Genomic DNA, 23,267 nt, shown 5'->3' with positions numbered 1-23,267 from the left:
ACATACACTAAATTGACTGCCTTTAAACAGCTTGGAAAATTCCAGAAAATGATGTCATGGCTTTAGAAGCTTCTGATAGGCTAATTGACATCATTTGAGTCAATTGGAGGTGTACCTGTGGATGTATTTCAAGGCCTGCCTTCAAACTCAGTGCCTCTTTGCTTGACATCATGGGAAAAATCTAAAGAAATCAGCCAAGACCTCGGAAAAGAAATTGTAGACCTCCACAAGTCTGGTTCATCATTGGGAGCAATTTCCAAATGCCTGAAGGTACCACGTTTATCTGTACAAACAATAGTACGCAAGTATAAAAACCATGGGACCACGCAGCCGTCATACCACTCAGGAAGGAGATATGTTCTGTCTCCTAGAGATGAACGGACTTTGGTGCGAAAAGTGCAAATCAATCCCAGAACAACAGCAAAAGACCCTGTGAAGATGCTGGAGGAAGATACTTTTGCATCTATATCCACAGTCAAAACGAGTCCTATACCGACATATCCTGAAAGGCAGCTCAGCAAGGAAGAAGACACTGCTCCAAAACCGCCATAAAAAAGCCTGACTACGGATTACAACTGCACATGGGGACATAGATCGCACTTTTTGGAGAAATGTCCTCTGGTCTGATGAAACAAAAATAGAACTGTTTGGCCATAATGACCATCGTTATGTTTGGAGGAAAAAGGGGGAGGCTTGCATGCCGAAGAACACCATCCCAACTGTGAAGCACAATGTTGTGGGGGTGCTTTGCTGCAGGATGGACCGGTGCACTTCACAAAATAGATGGCATCATGAAGAGAGGAAATTATATGGATATATTGAAGCAACATCTCAAGACATCAGTTAAAGCTTGGTCGCAAATGGATCTTCCAAATGGACAATGACCACAAGCTTACATCCGAAGTTGTGGCAAAATGGCAACAAAGTCAAGGTATTGGAATGGCCATCACAAAGCCCTGACCTCAATCCTGTAGAAAATCTGAGGGCAGAACTGAAAAAGCGTGTGCGAGCAAAGAGGCCTACAAACCTGACTCAGTTACACCAGCTCTGTCAGGAGGAATGGGCCAAAACTCACCCAACTTATTGTGGGAAGCTTGTTGAAGGCTACCTGAAACGTTTGACCCAAGTTAAACAATTTAAAGGCAACGCTACCAAAAACTAATTGAGTGTATGTAAACGTCTGACCCACTGGGAATGTGATGAAAGAAATAAAAGCTGAAATTAGTAATTCTCTACTATTATTCTGACATTTCACATTCTTAAAATACATTTTGAATTGTGAATTTTTATACGATTAAATGCCAGGAATTGTGAAAAACTGAGTGCAAATGTTTTTGGCTAAGGTGTATGTAAACTTCAGACTTCAACTGTATACAAACATATGTGAGCACCCCTTCAAATTAGTGGATTTCGCGATTTCATCCACCCCCGTTGCTGACAGGTGTATCAATTTGAGCACACCGCCATGCAATCTCCATAGACAAACATTGGCAGTAGAAGGGCCTTACTGAAGAGCTCAGTGACTTTCAACATGGCACCGTCATAGGATGACACCTTTCCAACAAGTCAGTTCGTCAAATTTCTGCCCATGTGCTCTTATTGTGAAGTGGAAACATCTAGGAGCCACAACAGCTCAGCCGCGAAGTGGTAGGCCACACAAGCTCACAGAATTGGACCACCAAGTGCTAAAGAATGTAGCACGAATAAATCGTCTATCCTCGGTTGCAACACTCACTATCAAGTTTCAAACTGCCTCTGGAAGCAACGTCAGCACAAGAACTGTTCATCGGGAGCATCATGAAATGGATTTCCATGGCCGAGCAGCCGCACACAAGCCTAAGATCACCATGTGACATGCCAAGCGTCGGCTGGAGTGGTGTAAAGCTCGACACCATTGGACTCTGGAGCAGTGGAAAACACATTCTCTGGAGTGATGATTCACGCTTCACCATCTGGACGAATCTGGGTTTGGCGGATGTTTTTCATGGTTTGAGCTCAGCCCCTTAGTTCCAGTAAAGGGATATCTTAAAATCTTAACGCTACAGCGTATAATGACATTCTACACGATTCTGTGCTTCTAACTTTGTGGCAACAGTTTGGAGAAGGCCCTTTCCTGTTTCAGCATGACAATGCCCCCGTGCACAAAGACAGGTCCATACAGAAATGGTTTGTCGAGATCGGTGTGGAAGAACTTGACTGACCAGCACAGAGCCCTGACCTCAACCCCATCAAACACCTTTGGGATGAATTGGAACGCCGAGTGCGTGCCAGGCCTAATCGCCAAACATCAGTGCCCTACCTCACTAATGCTCGTGGCTGAATGGAAGTAAGTCCCCTCAGCAATGTTACAACATTTAATGGAAAGCCTTCCCAGAAGAGTGGAGGGTGTTATACCAGCAAAGAAGGGACTTCCATATTAATGCCCATAATTTTGGAATGAGATGTTTGACATGCAGATGTCCACATACTTTTGGTTTTGTAGTGTATAAAACAGGTCTACAGGCTATAATAAACGCAGACTTCATTCACACAAGCCCCCACAGAAAACAAAAACACACTGATCCTGACCAAAACAGATGTGGGGTGTATTCATTATTGCACACATAGAAAACGTTTTGCAATGAAAACAAGCTTTTCTTATGGGACAAGTTCATGTTAGTGCCTCCCAGTTTCGGTATGTTTGCTTCCTCTTGGTTCCTAGTGAATTCACCACTGGACTACCATGTTAATGCAGACACGTGTAAAGTCTGGGCTCTCGAGTGGCGCAGCGGTCTAAGGCACTGCATCTCAGTGCTAGAGGCATCAGTACAGTCCCTGGTTCGAACCCAGATTGTATCACATCCGGCTGTGATTGGTAGTCCCATAGGGCGGAGCACAATTGGCCCAGGCCGTCATTGTAAATAAGAATTTGTTCTTAACTGACTTTCTTAGTTAAATAAAGGTTACATTTTTTTTTATTTTTATAAATTGACCCTCCTAGGTTAGGCCATAGGGCCAGAGGGACTGAAGCGGGGGTCAGCACCAGTTAGCATCAACATTTGTCTCTCATTTCCATGTAGGAACAGACCCTCGCGTCACATCAGCACAAGCTCCTTGTGCAGGGGCCTATCAACTCCCTCCAGTCCAGGAACCCTGGTTGACCCTACTGGCCAGAAGAAGTCCCTTTTGAAGTGCCAGGCTTGACCATCAAGGCCAGCATATAGTCCCAATCAGCCTGCTATCATGATCCAGGGCTATGACATATTCTAAACAAAGAGCCCAAGCTGGAATTATTTTTGCTCCCGTATACAACAGGGCAATAAAGTTCAAATCCAGATACTTCCTCTTGACCGCAGAAAGTGGCAAGCCTAAGAAAACAGGCCTATTCATTCAACGATGGACCAAGATGTCCAACCTGGACTCAGGGGTAAATGTAACATAGTAAACGTAAATCCGGAATACTACAATTAGTGTGATATGTATTCATTTGGGGATGTCCATCACCCATTTCATACTATATGTTACGAATTCCAATTCGTATGAAATGTTACAAATTTGCAAAATGTATGATAACGTTAACTAGGCGGCTAACGTTAGCTAGGCAAGGGGGTTAGTTTGAGGTCAGGGTTAATGATAGGGTTAGGAGTTAGGTTAAAGGGTTAAGATCAGATAGTGCTGCTGCACTGTCGTCTGACCAATGTCATCTGACCCCCCCCCCCCCCACTCCATCAATTGAGAGTAACTACACAGCTAATTGCCATTTCTCTCTAATGTGTAGCGCTTTAGGTTAACGTTAAATATCAGCATAACATTATCGCTGAACCCCGACTTGCCCTTTTTAAGTTGCTCCCGCCGCTCACAATTCACAGACCACACTCTTTCGCAGTACGCACCCGCGTGACCTATTAGGTGTAGTCTTGAGTATGTAAATGTTGCTCCGTGCAAATTGAGAACATTATCCTCTACCACTAACAATTTGCTGGTAAACAACCTGCTGAATTAAACAAATCCAGTATCAAATGCAATTATCATCACTCACACTTACGCTTTGTGTTTGACCTGTTATCATGTGTGTTTCTCTGATACACAACTTTTTAGAAAACGGTAGACGTTTCTGAATCTGACATTAGGCTCGTCAGGTATACCTTCAGATAAATCAGTTGTGGCTATTGTTCTAAATTGGTCTAAGTGTGTAACTCTGATGCGTCGCGGGTCAAGCCTTGTTCAAAAGTCATTGTCAATAACGGACTGGTGCCCCGATTTATAACATATATGAATTGATCCTTACGAGACACATTCATAACTTATAGTAACAACCTGACCAATACACCACACCACACAACGACCACGTGCAAAGAGTGTGCAAAGCTGTCATCAAGGCAAAGGGCTGGCTAATATGCTTTGAATTGTTGAACACTTTTCTTGGTGGTTGCTACATGATTCCATATGTGTTATTTCATAGTTTTGTCGGACGTTGTCGCTATTATTCTACAATGTAGAAAATAGTAAAAACGAAGAAAAAAAAACTTGAATGAGTAGGTGTGTCCAAACTTTTGACTGGTACTGTAGCTATTATAGTACACAGAAATACCTGCCGGTTGTTTTTCGAGCAGCCCAGTACTGTGAGGCGTCTCTTGTGAAACCGGAGGGTTATGCTTAGGAAAGAGGGATAAGCTCATATGCTTGCAGGGGGAAATAATCAAGGGCTGTGTTCATTTCCATGTGTGTGTGCGCCTGCATTTAAGTTGGTTTGGTGGGATCGGTGTGTTCGTTCTTGTATGTGTTGGAGGGGGCTGGTCTCGGGTGGGGGCTCGGAGACAAAGCATCTTATTCTTTCTGTGGGAGCGGGTAGGTAACGTGAGAGCCGTTCCCAGACTGGAGAGGGGGGACCTGGGGATAAAGGAGCTGCGCTCGGCTGCACCGAACGGGGCTTTTGTGGGCCTGCCTCTCCCTCTGCCTGGCTGGCCAGGTAAGCCGATAGAGGCCCAGGGGATCAGGGCCAGGTTCCTATCTACACACTCAGCCCAGCTTTCTATATTCACAAGAAAAGGAAAGAGAGGAAAAGAGGGGGATGGAGAGCAAGACCTGAAAGAAAAAGAGAGAAAGTAAAGGAGTCAGGGATAGTAGAGGGAACAGATGTACGAAACATACAGAAGTAGGATCTTCATTTGACCAGTTTCTCACAGCAGGAAAATAATCCTGCAGCAACAGGACATGTGAATAATTGCGTGGGATATAATTAATGGAAAAAAGTTAGGTCAAATCACATTTTTAAGTGGAAATGACAAACTTTAGAAGCCTTTTTTAAACCTTGAATTACGTGCCATTTCCTGCTGTACAACAGGGTGATCCAATTATGATCCTACATCTGTAGAGCAGGAAAAGAGATGGATAAGGAGGAGAAAGAGGGATCAAGATGGACAAAATGTAGAGGAGGTAGAGAGACAGAGAGAGTGATTAGTGATGCCGGAGCTAGTTGTTTACCTCCCCTCTTCTTTTCCCTAAAAAACTGATTATTCTCCTTCTCCCTCCATCCCCCTCCACTCAGCAGGCCGGGTGTTGTAGATGGGACTCTCCAGGGAGATCTCAAGAGAACACTGCACAACATGTGTTTGCTAAACATTCCCAATGCGTGCTGGGAGTGCATGGTCGGTCACACACACACACACACACACATCAACCCCCCCCCCCCCCCCATTCACGCTGAGAGCCACAATGGACACATTACTGTGCCGTGAGTCATTCCCTTTATGTAGGCTCCCTCTCCTCCCTCCATTTTCCTCCCTATGCTTTTATTCCTCCCCTCCTTCCCATAACCCATTCTGGTTTTTATCCCTCATTCCCATTTTCAGGTCAGGATGAAAGGGTTTTCACTGATCTGCTTAGAGAGAAAGAGGAGGGAAAGAGAGAGAGAGAGAGATGCAGGCTAGTGCTCTAGCTCCAGTCACTAATGTGAGCACTCGGCTCTCAATGAATTCCACCCCATAAAGAGTTTGGCTGGACATTTTTTATAAAAAGAAGAAGACATTTTTACAAGGGACCCCAGCGATCCCTTCTAGTGATGCTCCCAGCACAATACTAGAAACAAAACATTTAAGTCTGACTCCATCTCTTTCTCTCTCTACACTCGGTCTTTCCACCGAGTCCTCTCCTCAGCCCTAATGTAATTTGTTCACCTACTGAGGTAGCGCCCGTAGCCTAGCTCCTCTCCTGTCCACCCCCATTACTTTCCTCAGCCAGCCTGGCAGTCCTCTCTCCCCCTCAGGCCCAAAACAGGCGACCCCACCCAACCAGCCCTCATACTGACCCATTGTCGTCGGGCTTACCTAACACGGACCGTTACCAAAACACCAACCCTAACTCCTACACTAAACCCTTCTTGTCATACGGTGGCCATTTTGGTATTGCTACATTTTGGGAATATAATGTGGGCATGAAACTACGTACTGACTTCTGTAGAATTGATGTATGAGGTGTCCTGTACTTCCTGTGATTCTTACTAAAAACACAAAACAACGAAATCAAAGTAGCATGTCAGAGATCCTATAGAAGAGTGAAACCTCTAGTTGGGATGAATCACGTTTGTTAGCCCACATACTGTAAGTAATTAGCCACGGTTCAACAGGTTTTTCACAGTGAACCCAGAGCACGAGGCCAAGCGTGTTGAAGACCCACATGACACGCCTATATATTTCTTTCATGTAATCTACAGTTTCGTAATCTTCCCTTTTCGTCGCCCCCGTTTCTTCTACCTCATCCTCCACCCATCCCTGCTGACGTCTGTGTCGCTCCCTTCCTTCCTATGAAAGTCACTGCAGTGCCAGCTTCAGTGGTTGAGTATTTACGACATGCCTCTCTAACCTCAGGTTACCCTAGGTTCAGAGACAGAGAGACAGACAGAGAGACACAGACAGAGTGTGAGTGTCCACAGGCCTCCACCACACATCCCGGACCAGCACAGACAAGCAAGTTAAGCATGACCCACAAACCACGGGGAGTCTGCAGCTGTCCCTGGTAACCACTGCTGCCATCTTATTAAAAAATTAAATAAAAAAGGCCCTCAGACCCTCTAGAGCAAACACTGCTTTTCCTGAAACGCACCAAACAACACCACCCAGGCAGCCTCTCCAAAAGACACAATGTAAGTTAAAGTTGCAATATGTCACTTTCTGGGCGACTTGACCAAATTCACATTGAAATGCGAGTTATAGATAGGTCATTCTGATTGAAAGCAAGTCTAAGAAGCGGTAGATCTGTTCTGTGTGCTATTTCTAGGCTTCCGGTTCAGAACACTAAGTTTTTTGCATCTTCAGTTTTGTACACCGGCTTCAAACAGCTGAAAATACAATACTTTTGGTTGTGGAAAGGATATTTCACAGAGGTTTAGATGGTGCAATGATTCTCTCTCTACACTATAGCCCGACTTACTTGCTTTGTAACATAAACTGAAATTAGGCGAACTATTGGAATTTTAGCAACCAGGAAACGGTGGAGCGATCTTTAGGAGTCTCTTCCTCAGGTTCCAATGTATACCAATTGGGAGAGGGCTTCCTTGCAGCTTTTATGTAAGTCGTGTTGTTGAGATAGAAGGGTACATGTCCTGCTAACCTTGCTCTACAGAGCTCTCAAAGAGCCCTGTGTGTTCCCTCTGTTGCCCTGAAAAGAGAGGAATTTTGATGCCTGCCTGCCTGCTGGACCAGCTGGGAGGATTTTGGCACAGAAACATGCCACCAAATGCGTCTGCTGCTGCTCAAAATTGGATTACGGTACAAAACTGGTTTCGAGCAGAGCTAAATCATTGGATTAGTATCATAAGGTCTCGGGGTGATCTGGAATGCAGGGGCTCTACAGTAACAGTAAGTATGGATCTACTCTACTGCCTTAACACTTTCTGTAGAAAAACACTGAAAAAGGTTGTAACTAACGAGACTAACAGTGATAGGCATCAACAATTCCGAAGTGATCAAGTCCACTTTCATCGTGTTGAAATTAACTGCATTGCCAAACTCTATGAAACCGTGGCTTCAAACTGGAAACAAAACCACAGAATTCCCATTGATTCTAGCAGTGTATGACCTTCCCATCTCTCTCCTCTCCCTCTTTCTCATTCTCTGTAAATGTCATTTTCTCTCTCTCTCTCTCTCTCTCTCTCTCTCAATCTCTGTCAATTTTGCTTTTCGCTCTCTTGCCCTCTTTCTAAAGCTCTCTCAATCTCTGTCAATACACCTTTATCTCTCTCTCTTTCTCATCCCATCTCTGCCATTAGTAGTGTTTTGAATAGTCAACTGGAGGAGTACGCTGCCTGCTAATGCCCGCCAGGAAACACAGTACGTCCATGCAAAGCTGCTCCGCTATGATGCAAATTAACGAGTGGGGAAGAGAATGATGGACGGGTACGGGGTTTCGGTGAGGGAGCACTGCGCGGATCATTAGCGGCGGCCAATGTTTTTGATATGGGACACCATTTCCTCCAGAAGTCTGCTGGTTGTGTGTGTGTGTGTGTGTGTGCCTTAGTAAAGCTATGGTGTGGTAAAGGTGTGGCGGCTCAGACCATTGTGCTACCATGCTAATGCCCTCCTGACTCACTCTGCTGCGCACCTGCCTGGGTTTAGCGAATTCACTGACAAAAGGCTTTGGTCTGATAAGCAGTGTAGGTATTAGTAACCAATATAGGGCTCCAAAAACAAACACACACATTCAACCAAAATGGGTTAGAACAAGACCTAATGTATCAAACCAGATCATGTCAGCCAGTGAACATGTCATATACTCAGACCTATCATTCAGAAGGCTGGATCGGTTTGACAGACAGACCTGGGGTTAGGCCCGAAGTCGCCACGTACAATAACACACAAGCATTGAATGCTAGACGATTGTTTTCAGCCCCACAATGCAACACCGTCCATCAGGCTGGACCCTTATCAACGTCATCGTTACAGTGTGTGTGTGGGTGCGTGAGTATTCTTTACCGCTTTCGTGCGTGAGCGTACGTGCGATACCCCTGCCCGTGTACAGTGTGGTGTGTGTGCAGTTGTTTAAAAAGTACTTAAGTAAAAAATAAAAATGTATCCTCTTCACTGGCGAGTTCCAAATATCTCTTAACGGTCGCCCCAGCATGAGGTTTTGAGATGCGCGTGATGTCAGAATTCACTCACTGGTACAAAATGTGATTGTTACGCAACAGGACAGTTAACGTGTCTTGGTTGGAGGGCAATGTGTGTTGCCTGCTAATTATCTATAGGCTGTGTTTCAACTTGTCAGTTTCAAATTAGTTTGAATTGAGGTGTGTTCCACCTCCTCATTAATTCACATAGATGTAGCCCATTTCACTGTTGCAGACAATTTATGTTTGAGGCTTTACTGAGCTTGAAATTCAGGCCAAAGAGTTTAATTTTGGTTTCATCAGACCAGAGAATCTTGTTTCTCATGGTCTGAGAGTCCTTTAGGTGCCTTTTGACAAACTCCAAGCAGGCTGTCATGTGTCTTTTACTGAGGAGTGGCTTCCATCTGGCCATTCTACCATAAAGGCCTGATTGGTGGAGAGCTGAAGAGATGGTTGTCCTTCTGGAAGGTTCTCCCATCTCCATAGTGGAACTGGAGACCTGTCAGAGTTACCATGGGTTCTTGGTCACTTCACTGACCAAGGCCGTTCTCCCCCGATTGCTCAGTTTGGTCGGGCGGCCAGCTCTAAGAAGAGAATTTGTGGTTCCAAACTTCTTCCATTTAAGAATGATGGAGGCCATTGTGCTCTGGGGACCTTCAATGCTCCAGAAATGTTTTGGTACCCTTCCCCAGATCTGTTCCTCGACACAATCCTGTCTCGGAGCTCTATGTCATGTTTTTTTCTCTGACATGCACTGTCAACTGTGGGACCTTATATAGACAGGTGTGTGCCTTTCCAAATCATGTCCAATCAATTGAATTTACCACAGGTGGACTCCAAGTTATAAAACATCTCAATGAGGATCAATGGAAACAGAACACATCCGAGCTCATTTTCAAGTCTCAGAGCAAAGGGTCTGAATACTTATGTAAATAAGGTATCTGTTTTTTATAAATGTGCAAACATGTCTAAAAACCTGTTTTACTTTGTCATTAGGGGTTATTGTGTGTAGATGTATGAGGAAAACCATGTATTTAATACATTTTAGAATAAGGCTGTAAGGTAACAAAATAAAATGTGGAAAAGGGGAAGGGGTCTGAATACTTTACAAATGCACTCTATATTTCAGCAATTCCATTTACTTTTGATACCTAGGTATAATTTAAAACCAAATACTTTTAGACTTAAGTAGTATTTTACTGGTGACTTTCACTTTTACTTGAGTCATTTTCTATAAAGGTATGACAATTGGGTACTTTTTCCACCACTGGGTGTGTGTGTGCATGTGTGTGTGTGTGTGTGTGTGTAAACGGGAGACAGAGGTAAACAGGAGATTGTGTGTGCGTGATCACGTTCCCCGGCCCATTCCAGAACGGAGGTGGAAACAATGGCCAGGCCAGGAACTCTGTCGCAGCTGTGTGTGTGTGTGTGTGTGTGTGTGTGTGTGTGTGTGTGTGTGTGTGTGTGGAGATGGCCCACCTGTCCAATTCGCTACACCTCTTCCTGTTTACAGTTCCCCATTTCAATTGCCCTCAGCCTTTATTGCTCTCTGTCTTTCTCTCTCTTTTGCCCTTGTGCAAATCCTTTTCACTCTCTCTTCTTCTCTCCATTCCTCTCTATGTGAGGTAATCTGATCAACAACACTCAGTGAGACTCATTCACTACAGATACCACTTTATAGAGTGCCCATAAGGGAGTAGCGAGGGTAGCCACTTGCTGCACGCTAGACTGAGGATCACAGACACACATTTTGAAACCTAAATAGCAAGGAAACAAGGTCGAGTTAACAGTAGCAATCTGTGATCCTGATAGAGCATGTGAAACCATTTTCTCTCTACCCCTTTTGCCCAACGGAAATACAGGAAGACAATGAAGGGTGTTTTCTTAGTGAATAACTATACCAACCTTGGGTCTGTGGGAAGTTGTAACAGAAATCAGGTATTACAATCATCTGACATGATGAGCCTATGGCGATAATACAACACCTCCACTGACACAGTCAAGCCTCGACAGGTCGGCCCTCCCCAGTCTCACATGACAAGTACAAATAGTAAACAGGTTATTGGTCTGAGAGTTAAGGACCCGTTAAATAGACACACATCCTGGCAGTGAGACTTGACTGGCTGATGAGAAACAGACAAAACGAGGGACAAAATAAAGCTCACAGTCACATGGTACCGTAGTAGGCCGAATGGGTTTTTGGAGTAGGGCTGTTACTTTGACCGTGTTACCGCCACAACGGCGGTCACGAGTCATGACGGCAGTCAAATTCCACGTGACTGTTTAGTCCCGGTTATGATGCTTCTCCGAGCTCTGATGCTGCTGATGGTCATTTCTCAACTTTCCTAATATTAAGCACATTGCTTATATTTACAACAGGAGTATAGCCTACCTGGTTGGCATGAAAATGAACAGCGGGAAAAGCATCCTCCATTCGCTAAGTGTCATTACACTACATGTCATTTTCCCCCCTGCCCCCGTTTCGAGACAGTTGCATGATAATAGCCTAATAGTTTATCAACATTTTAAGCTAGACCTCCCTCCCGGGTGGCGCAGTGGTCTAAGGCACTGCATCACAGTGCTAGCTGTGCCACCAGAGATTCTAGGTTCGAGTTCAGGCTCTGTCGTAGCCGGCCGCAACCGGGAGGCCCATGGGGAGGCGCACAATTGACCCAGCGTCGTCCGGGATAGGGCGGGTTTGGCCGGCGTGGATATCCTTGTCTCATCGCGCACTAGCGACTCGTGTGGTGGGCCGGGCGCAGTGCACACTGACCAGGCAGCTAGGTGTACAGTGTTTCCTCCGACACATTGGTGCGGCTGGCTTCCGGGTTGGATGGGCGCTGTGTCAAGAAGCAGTGCGGCTAGGTTGGGTTGTGTTATGGAGGACGCATGGCTCTCGACCTTCACCTCTCCCGAGTCCATACGGGAGTTGCAGTGATGAGACAAGACTGTAACCACTACCAATTGGATACCACGAAATTGGGGAGAAAAAAAAGGGGTCCATTTTTTTTTACAAATGTATATTTTTCAAACATTTTAAACTACAAGTTTTGATCTGTTGCGTCAGCCTCATTGCTTAAAAAAAGTTAGTGGTTGGATTAAATTTGGGATCTATCGCATCCCACAACTGTTCCAGACTATGCTTGACATATTTATTTCTCACACAGAATAGGTCAACTTTTGCACTATGGGGTAGATTGACATAGGCTAGTGCTTTTGCTGTTTGTTAGGCCTACTCATCTTGTTGGCTGACGAAAAGTAAATGTGGACAGTTCTTCCAACATCTTCAATATGCACCTCAGAATTGGACAAGGACGCGTAGAGTTGCGTCCCCGGTGTGTCGGTCTTCACTTGTCGCCTGTGACAAAGACCTGATCACGTGACAGCTCAATTATTATTAGCCAATGCCTATCTGAGAGAGCCATGTAAATGAAAGGTTCTTTGTGGGAACGCAGCCGGGAGAAGGGAATTACATTTATTATATTCAGCCCAAGGCCAAAACGGCCACAGGCCACAAAAGGCAAGGATTTTTTTTTAGGGGGCTTTACGTCCACACAATGGGGATGTCGCCGGACAATTTGAGGTATTATCAAGTGCTTGTCAAATTGTGAATGAGAGACTGATGAAGTGTGTGGAGCCTGCGCAAAAAAAAATAAAAAATCAGAGCTCATGCCTTTTATGCATATTTTTTCAAATCATCATTGGAGTCGCATCACGCAGCCTTAGAATGTATAATAACCTTAAACATATAGCCCAACAAGTCACATTAATAACTCTAAATGAAGCATATAAGAGGACCTGTTTCTTTGTTAACAGCTCAACACAGAATAGCCGCATGTGCGCACTCCCTCAAATCGTTTGGAGAAAATATCCTTTCTATTTTACTCAGCCATGTTCAATTGTGTTCTTCATACTACGAAATAATGTAAAACAATGCCAAGGGATTCTAAGCTAATCTTGTCTGCTGAATGAACTAGTGTAGCCCACAGCCATTTGGCATAGCCAGATCAGGACCTAACATAAGGACAACTCAGAGTATGCTATCCTGTTCTTCTGAAATAGACTACATTAGACCGGTCTAAAATAAATAATGGATTTATTGTGACGGTGTAGGCTATATTACATGGATTTATTAGACTTTTTAAAATGTAGTTGATCCAATGGTCTGCATCAGTGGCTTATAGGCTATGCGTGGAAGCCAGGAGATGCTAAATGTGTTAATGTGAATGGTCAATTACCGTGAGACCGGCAGTTATCTATGAGGAGACGAGCTTGAGGATTCACCCAAATTCCCACTTCTCAACTGGTGCTTGTTAACAACATTAAACTTTCTAGCATACATCCCTGACACACACATATATACTGTAGATAGTCCCGTTTGGCTTTACAGTAAGGCCAACCAAAATAGGGGAACCCCATATTAGCAACTGACCAATGGGAAGCAGGGTCATCTCTATGAGTCAGAGTTACCCTATGAACCTCAGCAACACAAAGGGAGTGGAGGCTCTATAGACCTCAATTGTCCTGAAACAATGAGAGAGCTCTACCCAACAGTTAGCACCAAATTATCCTACCATACCTCTTCTCCCACCAACCCCAGAGAGAGGGGGAGTGCCTTGGGGTAAAATGTGGAGGACGAGGGGAGGGGATGGAGGTGGTAGAGGAGGATGTGGATCGCCCCCGACAGAGTGGACTCCAAAAGGAAACATGCCTCATTTCCTCCTCTTTATCCATCAGACAATGGGCAGCAGGGAAAGGGATGGATAAAGGAGATAGACGAGGGGATAGGGAGGAGGAGTGGAGAGGAAAGGAGAGGAGGAGAAGAGGGAATAACTAATGTGAGAAGAAGAGAGGGAAGGATAGGGGAGAGAGGTGAGGATGAGAGGTGAGGATAGGGGGAGAGAGGTGAGGATAGCGGGGAGAGGTGAGGATAGCGGGGAGAGGTGAGGATAGCGGGGAGAGGTGAGGATAGCGGGGAGAGGTGAGGATAGCGGGGAGAGGTGAGGATAGCGGGGAGAGGTGAGGATAGCGGGGAGTGGTGAGGATAGCGGGGAGTGGTGAGGATAGAGGGGAGAGCGGAGCCGATAGGGGAGGGGGGAGCCGATAGGGGAGGGGGGAGCCGATAGGGGAGGGGGGAGCCGATAGGGGAGGGGGGAGCCGATAGGGGAGGGGGGAGCCGATAGGGGAGGGGGGAGCCGATAGGGGAGGGGGGAGCCGATAGGGGGAGCCGATAGGGGAGAGCGGAGCCGATAGGGGAGAGCGGTGAGGATAGAGGGGAGAGCGGAGAGGATAGAGGGGAGAGCGGAGAGGATAGAGGGGAGAGCGGTGAGGATAGAGGGGAGAGCGGTGAGGATAGAGGGGAGAGGATAGAGGGGAGAGCGGAGAGGATAGAGGGGAGAGCGGAGAGGATAGAGGGGAGAGCGGAGAGGATAGAGGGGAGAGCGGAGAGGATAGAGGGGAGAGCGGAGAGGATAGAGGGGAGAGCGGAGAGGATAGAGGGGAGAGCGGAGCCGATAGGGGAGAGCGGAGCCGATAGGGGAGAGCGGAGCCGATAGGGGAGAGCGGAGCCGATAGGGGAGAGCGGAGCCGATAGGGGAGAGCGGAGCCGATAGGGGAGAGCGGAGCCGATAGGGGAGAGCGGAGCCGATAGGGGAGAGCGGAGCCGATAGGGGAGAGCGGAGCCGATAGGGGAGAGCGGAGCCGATAGGGGAGAGCGGAGCCGATAGGGGAGAGCGGAGCCGATAGGGGAGAGCGGAGCCGATAGGGGAGAGCGGAGCCGATAGGGGAGAGCGAATAACAGCGCTGAGAAGAAGAGAAAGGGAATGAAGGATGGAGGGAATGAAGAAAGGAGAGAAGATGGGAGTAGGAAGAGGGAATGCAATGATGCCTTTCCACAAATCACTGAATAAACCATCAAGTGTTCTGCTGTTTCAGGGTTGAACTGACAGACAGACACAGCCTTAGTGTGAAAGTCTTATTTGTTCCTATTCCACTAGGAGCAGGGGCTGGGGGCAGGGAAAGAGAGTTGTGCTCTTACATACTGTAGGCTCTGAAGTTAATGGAAAAACGTGTCAAATGGAACACAGGGAGACTGGCTGGCTGTTAAATAAACAGAGAGTAGCCTGGCCGTGGTGACTCAACATTTCTGACTGAGACGGACGAACTGGAGAGGAGAGCCGAAAGGAATGATGGAAGAGCCGTGCCAAAACACTCGTACTCCTGACACACACGCATGCGCACAGTCATAAAGAAGGCGTGACAGCGCCTCTTTCCCCTCAGGAGGTTGAAAAAGTTTGCTGTGGGCCCTCAAACCCTGTGCGGACAGACCAATACATCACTGGGACCAAGCTCCGTGCCATCCAGGACCTCCATATCAGGCGGTGCGAATAAAAGGCCTGGAAAATCGTTAATACGTGTCACATATCAGTTTGCAAACAATGTCCAATAAAGAAATACTTGAGTTATTAAAGCTGCATACAAACATGGTCTCTTTTTTGCTTTCTTGAGTAAGGCAGCTCCAAAATGCAGGTGTTTCAGCCTAGCTCAGTGCTTTCTGTGGTGGTGGGGCAGCCAGCGGAAAATATGTAGTGTAGGGGTTGGTAATGTTCTCTACTTGCGCCGTGATTGGCTCAGTGTCCCGTCACTGCAAAATCTACGGGTAGAGCTAGAAAATTCAAGCCCCTTGGGTGCTGCCATAGACTTAAATGAGATGTTCCCATCCAAGAAGGCTCAAGGTCATTGGCCACAGATAAAATAACGTCAAATCACATATCTACGGAAGCTTTGGTCCAGTGTCGTCCGGGTTAGGCCGGCTAGGATGTCCTTGTCTCATCGTGCTCTCGCAACTCCTTGTGACGCCTTCAAGTTAACTTCAGTCGTCAGTTCGACAGTGTTTCCACTGACACATTGGTGCGGCTGGCTACCGGGTTAAGCGAGCATTGTGTCCAGAAGCAGTGCGGCTTGGCCCTCGACCTTTGCCAAGTCCATAGGGAAGTTGTAGCAATGAGCCAAGATCGTAACTACCAATTGGATATCACAGAAAAAGGGAGTAACTGCATGGGCTAGAAAAGTTTGAAAACATTGGCCATGCTGTCAATCCAGCATGATGACTGTCGAGTTCAAAACAACTGGAAACTCAGAACTGGGAGATCTCAGACTTTAGTGAGTTCAACTGGGAACTCGGATAAAACTGGTAAAATACAGAAAATTATTTTTAAAGGTCATCCAATTTCTGGCCTCTTTCTAGAGCCTACAAGAAGGACAGCCATGCCACCTTCCTGTTCAAGTGAGCACAGCAAAACAAGGCGAGTCCAAAAATGTATTGTATTCTGCTGCATAAATTATGTAATATGCCTGGGAGATATGTATACTGTCGCTAAGAAAGTAATACTAAGTGTATGTTGTGTGGTAAGCTGTTAGTAGCCCCTATGCCTCACCCTAATTTGGTCCCTTTCCCTGTCATAATTTAGCCTACTGTTCTGACTTGGTGGTGCACATGTAGCCTCTAGGCTGTTTTAGAGAAATGTAATCACCTAATATAGTAAGAGCCTTCTTATATGCCCCCTTTATTTATCCTATGGTTCTGACTTGGTGTACAGAAAAAATACTTTAAGAACGGTCAATGTTCTGAATTCTGTCGCTGTACAGTTCAAAAGTACTGAACAAATAGTTATATTGACTACGTCCGTCCTACAGTATCTCGCTCATTAATGTCTTCATCAAAATTACGGATTGCCTCTTATCCGCTCGTCGTTATCCGCTCGCCCTTATGCCATAGTTTGTACAACTCAGTAGAAACCACATTTGTTTAAGCAAGTCAGCCATATCAGATACGTTTTATTTAAAAGGCAGTAAATGAGGCTGAATGAACTGTGTCGCTGCCCGACGAGGCTCCGCTGATTTCCAGGTGTAGCGGTGGTAAGGATTCACTCCGTGGTGCTGAAACTAAAGATCTAATGTTGGGTCAGCTTTATGTAGGCCCTAACAGTTTGTGGGCACCGTTTGTCACGGTTATCGCGCAATGCATGTATTGTTTAGTGTCGTAAAGTGGCTTTGCTGTCATGCGTCAAAAAAAGAAAACATTGATATTGATTACTGCATTATTGGGTTTAGAGCTGGGAAGAAAGTCACTGTACAGATGCAAGTGACATGAAAACTTTAAACTTGAGTGGACACTACACTACAGTATTCTGAAGGGAGTCCTAGCATCACATTTACAGTCAACAGAGACTCATACAATTGGCATTGGGCTGGTTTTGTTCCACACAACAATTACAGATTAGGGAAAGCAGTGGTGGAGGCTGAGGGAGATTTGTTCATGGCTAATTTTTCAAGCTCCCACTGGCCAACCTCCAGTGACCGGCTTTGGAAATCTGGTAATCTAACCATCTCAGGGTCTAATTGGCTGATAAAAATCTATGCCTCTTATTCAAGGCACTGATTTGCGGATAATGTTCTCCTGCTGGCTGCTGCAAAATGGCCGCCTTGCTTCTTCTCTGTGTTTGTGTGTGTGTGAGAGAGAGACCGTTGGAGAGCAAAGGGTGGCATAGAGTCTCACTATTACTGTTATAGCACTTAGAGCTTGTCAGTGATTACTAAACAGGTAAACACGAAAAATACAAACATATTCTCTCCCTCACACACACACAAACGTGGTCTCAGGGCAAATATATTACTCTGTACGTAAATCTCACACACACCAATGTGGTCTCAGGGCAATTCGTATTATTCTGTACTTAAAAATGTGTCACAACATGTCTCAAACACGCAACCTTTGGATTGCTAGACGGTCGCACCCACCCATCCTCCCTGATCAACCTTCCTACTTTTGTTTCTGTCTAAAGTAACTAGACCACTAGTAGGTATCATACATCGTGGAGATGCTCAGACATACGTCAAGTATGTTTCGTATGGCTCTAAGGCCAGGCTGCACACACAAACACACACACAGCATGTGCTCTCACCTTGATGTCTACGATGGAGCAGGCGATCTGTTTGACGTAGGCTAGGTCAGCGGTCTGTGGCAGCAGCACTGACTCTCTGGTCAGCCCAATCTGGAGGATGAAGGAGACCCCTGCCGGGATGGGGGGCACGTGGGACATGGCAACCCCCCCAGGGCCCTGCCCGGCCCCCAGGTCCACAGGGGGGAAGCCACCCTGAGTAGAGGTGGGAGGCACAGCCATGGGGGTCCCCTGCTGCATCACCACAGAGCCTGGGGGAGAGGGGCCTCCTGAGTGGAAGAAGACCTGGGACAGGGGTCCCGACGACATGCAGGGGCTGGCATTGGCCATCCCTCACTACACACACACACACACACACACACACGCTCTACCTCCCTCAGAGAGCAGGACCGTGAGGATGTGGACACGCTGATCCACACACAAACACACTGCTACAGAGTCTCTGTCCTGTGTCCACCCCCTCTCCTAGAGGAGTCAAGAGGAGATCCCTATCCAGGAAGCACTGCTCCTTCCTTTTTCTCTCCCTCTTGATTTTTGTGACCTGCACTCACACTTGTTCTTTCATTGTCCCGGCAAGGCAAGAGTGAGCGACAGACTGAGAAAAACTAATCCCCTCCTACCTCTCCTCCACCCCTCCTCCGGTGAAGAAGTTGCTCTGCAGATGAGAAAGTCCAAATTTTTCACAGGAAACACTGAGGAATGAGAAAAAATAACAACCAAAAGTTTGTTGTCCTACACGCCAACCTGTACAAAATAGCTTCCTTGAGCAGGAAACTGAGAGAACGAAGGAGAAAGACAGTCTGGTGGGGCTTTTCTTTTGCGCTGTTTCAGTTTCAGCCGAGTTAACTATTTTCTGTAGAAAAGCAAGACCGAGACAACTACGTGAGGATACCTCCTTCTCCCCCTCCCTTGTCCTTTCTGAACTTGCCACAACCAAGGAGGAAGTGATATGACTGACACTGCTCTCTGCCAATGGGAGGGGAGGGGTGAGCTCCGCATAAGCCCATGTCTGTCCCTCCCACTCCCTGGTCTCCTCCCAAGCTAGCAACCCCGCCCCCTTCTCTCTTTTTTCTTCCTCTGTGTTTAACGTTGGGTTAATTCTTCTTGTTTAACTCCTTCTCTGACAGCTGGCCTCGTCTTACTCTAGCCTGAGGGGGAACTGCTCACACATATGTCTCTCTTTCTTTTAAAACACTATCAATCTTTTCTCCGTGGCTTTGCTTTTTTGGTTCACTCTCTCTCCTCTCCCCCTTGGCAGTGCCAACGAAATATACAGGTCTCTCTCTGATTCTAATATAGGACCGCACCTTCAGTGCATCTACCGTTCTACTCAGCGAAGTATAGAACGGAGCTGTAAAAAATGGGAGTAAAAACAGAACTGTAAACATTGATTTTCTAACTAGCGTTATTACTTTTGGTAGGTACTCTTTGTTGAATGTTTGCTCAACGTCTAATTGCTTATTATGAAAAACTATTATTTAGATATATTTTAATTAGCATCATCTATGACTAATAGATTGAGAAGTGACCACAATAAACCTACTGTAAAAAGCACATTTTTATCGGTGGTTGTTCTGAGTTGTAGAGTTGTGTCCCACTAGGGACATGCATCCCTCAGAGTCTCTGACATCTTCATCATAAGACTGATCCAAGGTCTGTTTTGATCTTCATCACATAAGTAATACAACTGACCTTGCTAGTCTTCAGGAAGGGGTGACGCAAGCTTGATATTTCTGAGTTGTCTTCTCCAGAGCATGGGTAGCAGGTGGTCATGGACTGTCATGTTAATGTGACTTTTTCATGAACAATCCTTTGGTCACTTGCTTGTTGTGGGTCCTGTTGTATGTTATCCCAGAGACCTGTAAAAACTGTCTAGTTCATTCCGATTCTGGACAGAAGGCAGGTGAGGGAGAGAAGAGTGTATTGATTGAGTTGTTCCATGAAATTAGCCCCTTTTGGGTAGTGTAAAATTTGATTTCACCAAATGTTCACATTCTGTCGTAAAGAGGACAGGACAAACTTAATAAAAACATGTTTTCCCATCTCAAGAGATGTTACATTTTTAAATAAATGACTTGCAAGTAACAGGGTTGACGATTTCATCTTAAATCAGTCCTAAAACCCCTTGTGACAGGAGGAATGTTAAAACTTTTTAGCCTGTCGATCTATTGGCAACAGGGTTGACATATTATGCTAAACTCGCTCAGTTTTATGAAAAAAAAAAAAACAGAAAACAGCCAAAAAGAGTACAACCAGGTCAAGATTTTACACTATGATTTGATGTTCAATATTTCTTTTGAAAAACTTTATTTTAAGGAATAGTTTCACGATATTAAAATGTGAGTTCAGTTCACATAACAGGGTTGAACTTAAAATGAGGGCCAGGTTGTTTAAAAAAAAATGTTTATCTAAAAATGAATCACAAATAAACAATAATCTTTAGAAATGACTTTGTCAAAGCAACAAAATAACTAGGGCTTTACAATGGTGAAACCTTGGGAGAAATGTTGGGGTTAAGTGGGTTTCAATCCTAGAAGTCTCAGATGGTGCACAGAGGGACATGTCAAAATGATGAATTTTGGCATTTTAGCAAGACTTTATTCATACATTGTTTTTGCATTTTCCATGTGGTCTATATTACAAGGGCACTTCATTTAATAACAGGCTTTAAAAATTCAATTTTGGCGCACAATGTCTACTTAAAATGTCAAAAGGGACTCATTTTGTGGAACAACCCTACTATGTTTCTATACAAGGAACATATGAGGGAAGCCCTGGATCATTAGGTTGATCATTAACATGTAACATACAGCAAAGAATGACAGTTGATAAGAAATAATGAATGACAATATTGCTCTCAAATTCACTGTGCAAAATCGTTTTTTTTTTCTTTTCATTTTTCATTTTTTCTTTAATGACATACAACACGAGACCCGCAAAGTAAACAAAACCAAAGGAGGAAAATCTGTCATTTGATACAAGCTAAAAATGCAGTTCAAAAAATATATGTAATAAAACAAACTCAATAAAAAGCAGGTCTCTTATCCATTGTAGTTAGAGGAAATTGTTTGAATGCAGCTTAATATGATATACAAAATATCACACAGTGATAAGTTGCTATTAAAAAAATAAAAACACAAAGAAACGAGTCCTTTACCTTGGCCTCGGACTGATCACTTTTCGATGTTTTTAGTTTTTTTTGTCGTTTTTCAGATTTGTTAACCTTTTTTTATTTTTATTTTTTAAACAAGGTATACATTGTCATTATCAATCACAAGCAAGTTCTAAGCCTAGCAAAGAATAATTATTTATCTTATGATTCTACAGTATTCTTCCATAATAATTATAATCAAAAGCAACAAATGAAAATTGACATGTACACCACATAACGGCAGCTCTAGTCTTTTATCATTTACAGTCCTTTTTATTTTCCTCTCGCTTTGTTTCATTTGTCACATTGATTTGTCTGTTCTCAGAAGAGGGACATATTTGAGCGTCTCGGGACCAGTCTATAGCTCAATGCTGCAGACGTACATGTAGACCGACTGACACAAAGACACTGAGTGCAGAGTTCATCCAACACACTCATGCCGTCTCAATATTTACGTGAAGGGAGGAGAAATGCCAGTGAGACACTTCAGGTGTCTGGTTTCCCGATAGCGATGGAATTTAGGTTTACAAGTGTTTTAACAATCCATCGTTCCTACAACGCCCGAAGATGTAACATGCGTTTCCCAAAACACAACGCAGAAAGAACGTTCGCCAAGTGCGTCGTTGGAGCATGTGTCAATACTGATAGGATCGAAAGAAAGGCAGCACTGCTCTCGGATCAGTTCTGTCTATTCATATCTTACTTTAACATTATAATAATTTCACAATACTGACAACGGATCAGCTCCTAGAGAGATTATCACCTAATGGCTGCAAATATTGAGGCGGCATATTCTAATGCTTAAACAATAATAATGCACAAATCAGAGATTTGGCATATCATTGCACACATTACATATCATGAAATGTATCGAGGTAAAAATTGCACAGTAGGCTAGCCAGCAAACTAGAACTCAATTGATTGAGCATGAAATTGATTTGAATCTGATTTAAATAAACAGGCCTATATACAGTGCCTTCAGAAAGTATTCAGACCCCTTGACTTTTTCCAATGTTATGAATTAAATAAAGAAAAAATCCTCAGCAATCTACACACAATACTCCATAATGAGAAAGCAAAAACAGGTTTAGACATTTTAGCAAATGTATTAAATATAAAAAAAACTGAAAAAACATCCTGTTTCCATTGATCATCATTGAGATGTTTCTACAACTTGATTGGAGTCCACCTGTGGTAAATTCAATTGATTGGGCATGATTTGGAAAGGCACACACCTCTCTATATAATAGGTCCCACAGTTGACAGTGCATGTAAGAACAAAAACCAAGTCATGAGGTCGAAGGAATTTTCTGTAGAGTTCCGAGACAGAATTGTGTTGAGGCACAGATCTGGGGAAGGGAACAAAAAAAATAATGCGGCATTGAAGGTCCCGAACACCACCGTGGCCTCCATCATTCTTAAATGAAAGAGGTTTGGAACCACCAGGACTCTTCCTAGAGCTGGCCGCCCGGTCAAACTACGGAGAAGCATGGTGGTGGCAGCTGTGGGAAATTTTTTCAATGGCAGGGAGGCTAGTCAGGATCAAATTAAAGATGAATGGAGCAAAAGTACAGAGAGATCCTTGATGAAAACCTGCTCCAGAGCGCTCAGGACCTCAGACAGGACAATGCAGGAGTGGCTTCCGGACAAGTCTCTGAATGTCCTTGAGTGGCCCAGCCAGAGCCCGAAACTCCCCAAATGCACGTGTGCCAAGCTTGTAGCGTCATACAAGAAGACTCGAGGCTGTAATCGCTGCAAAAGGTGCTTCAACAAAGAACTGAGTAAAGGGTCTGAATACTTATGTACATGTGATATTTCAGGTTTTTTTTTAACCTGTTTTTGCTTAGTCATTATGGGATATTGTGTGTAGATTGATGAGGGGGAAAAAACTATTTAATCAATTATAGAATCAGGCTGTAACCTAACAAAGTATGGAAGAAGCCAAGGGGTCTGAATACTTTTCCCAGAGGCACTGTATGTAGCCTATATACACATGCCTATTGTCTGTTTTTATATTTGTGTTTGTCCGTCTGCTCCCCACAGTCAACTCAGTTCGTATTTTGGAAACTTATAG

The 23,267-nt window shown here is 44.8% G+C and overlaps 1 protein-coding gene across 1 annotated transcript in view; it reads right to left on the bottom strand.

The window, feature by feature from the left end:
• LOC110503492 (serine/threonine-protein kinase D2) overlaps positions 1–19,016 on the bottom strand; it is a 58,278-nt gene extending 39,262 nt beyond the window's left edge. Inside the window, exon 1 of the mRNA XM_021581826.3 lies at positions 18,046–19,016. Within this exon, the coding sequence (XP_021437501.3) occupies positions 18,046–18,372 (327 nt within the window). The 5' untranslated portion in view covers positions 18,373–19,016. The remainder of the gene's footprint in view (positions 1–18,045) is intronic.
• Between the last annotated feature and the right edge of the window lie 4,251 nt (positions 19,017–23,267).

This window comes from Oncorhynchus mykiss, chromosome 24 (assembly GCF_057628025.1).
Source record: "Oncorhynchus mykiss isolate SJ-2025 chromosome 24, ASM5762802v1, whole genome shotgun sequence".
Taxonomy (NCBI): Eukaryota; Metazoa; Chordata; class Actinopteri; order Salmoniformes; family Salmonidae; genus Oncorhynchus; species Oncorhynchus mykiss.
Note: the sequence above shows the minus strand (reverse complement) of the source record. Positions and strands in the feature narration are given on the sequence as shown.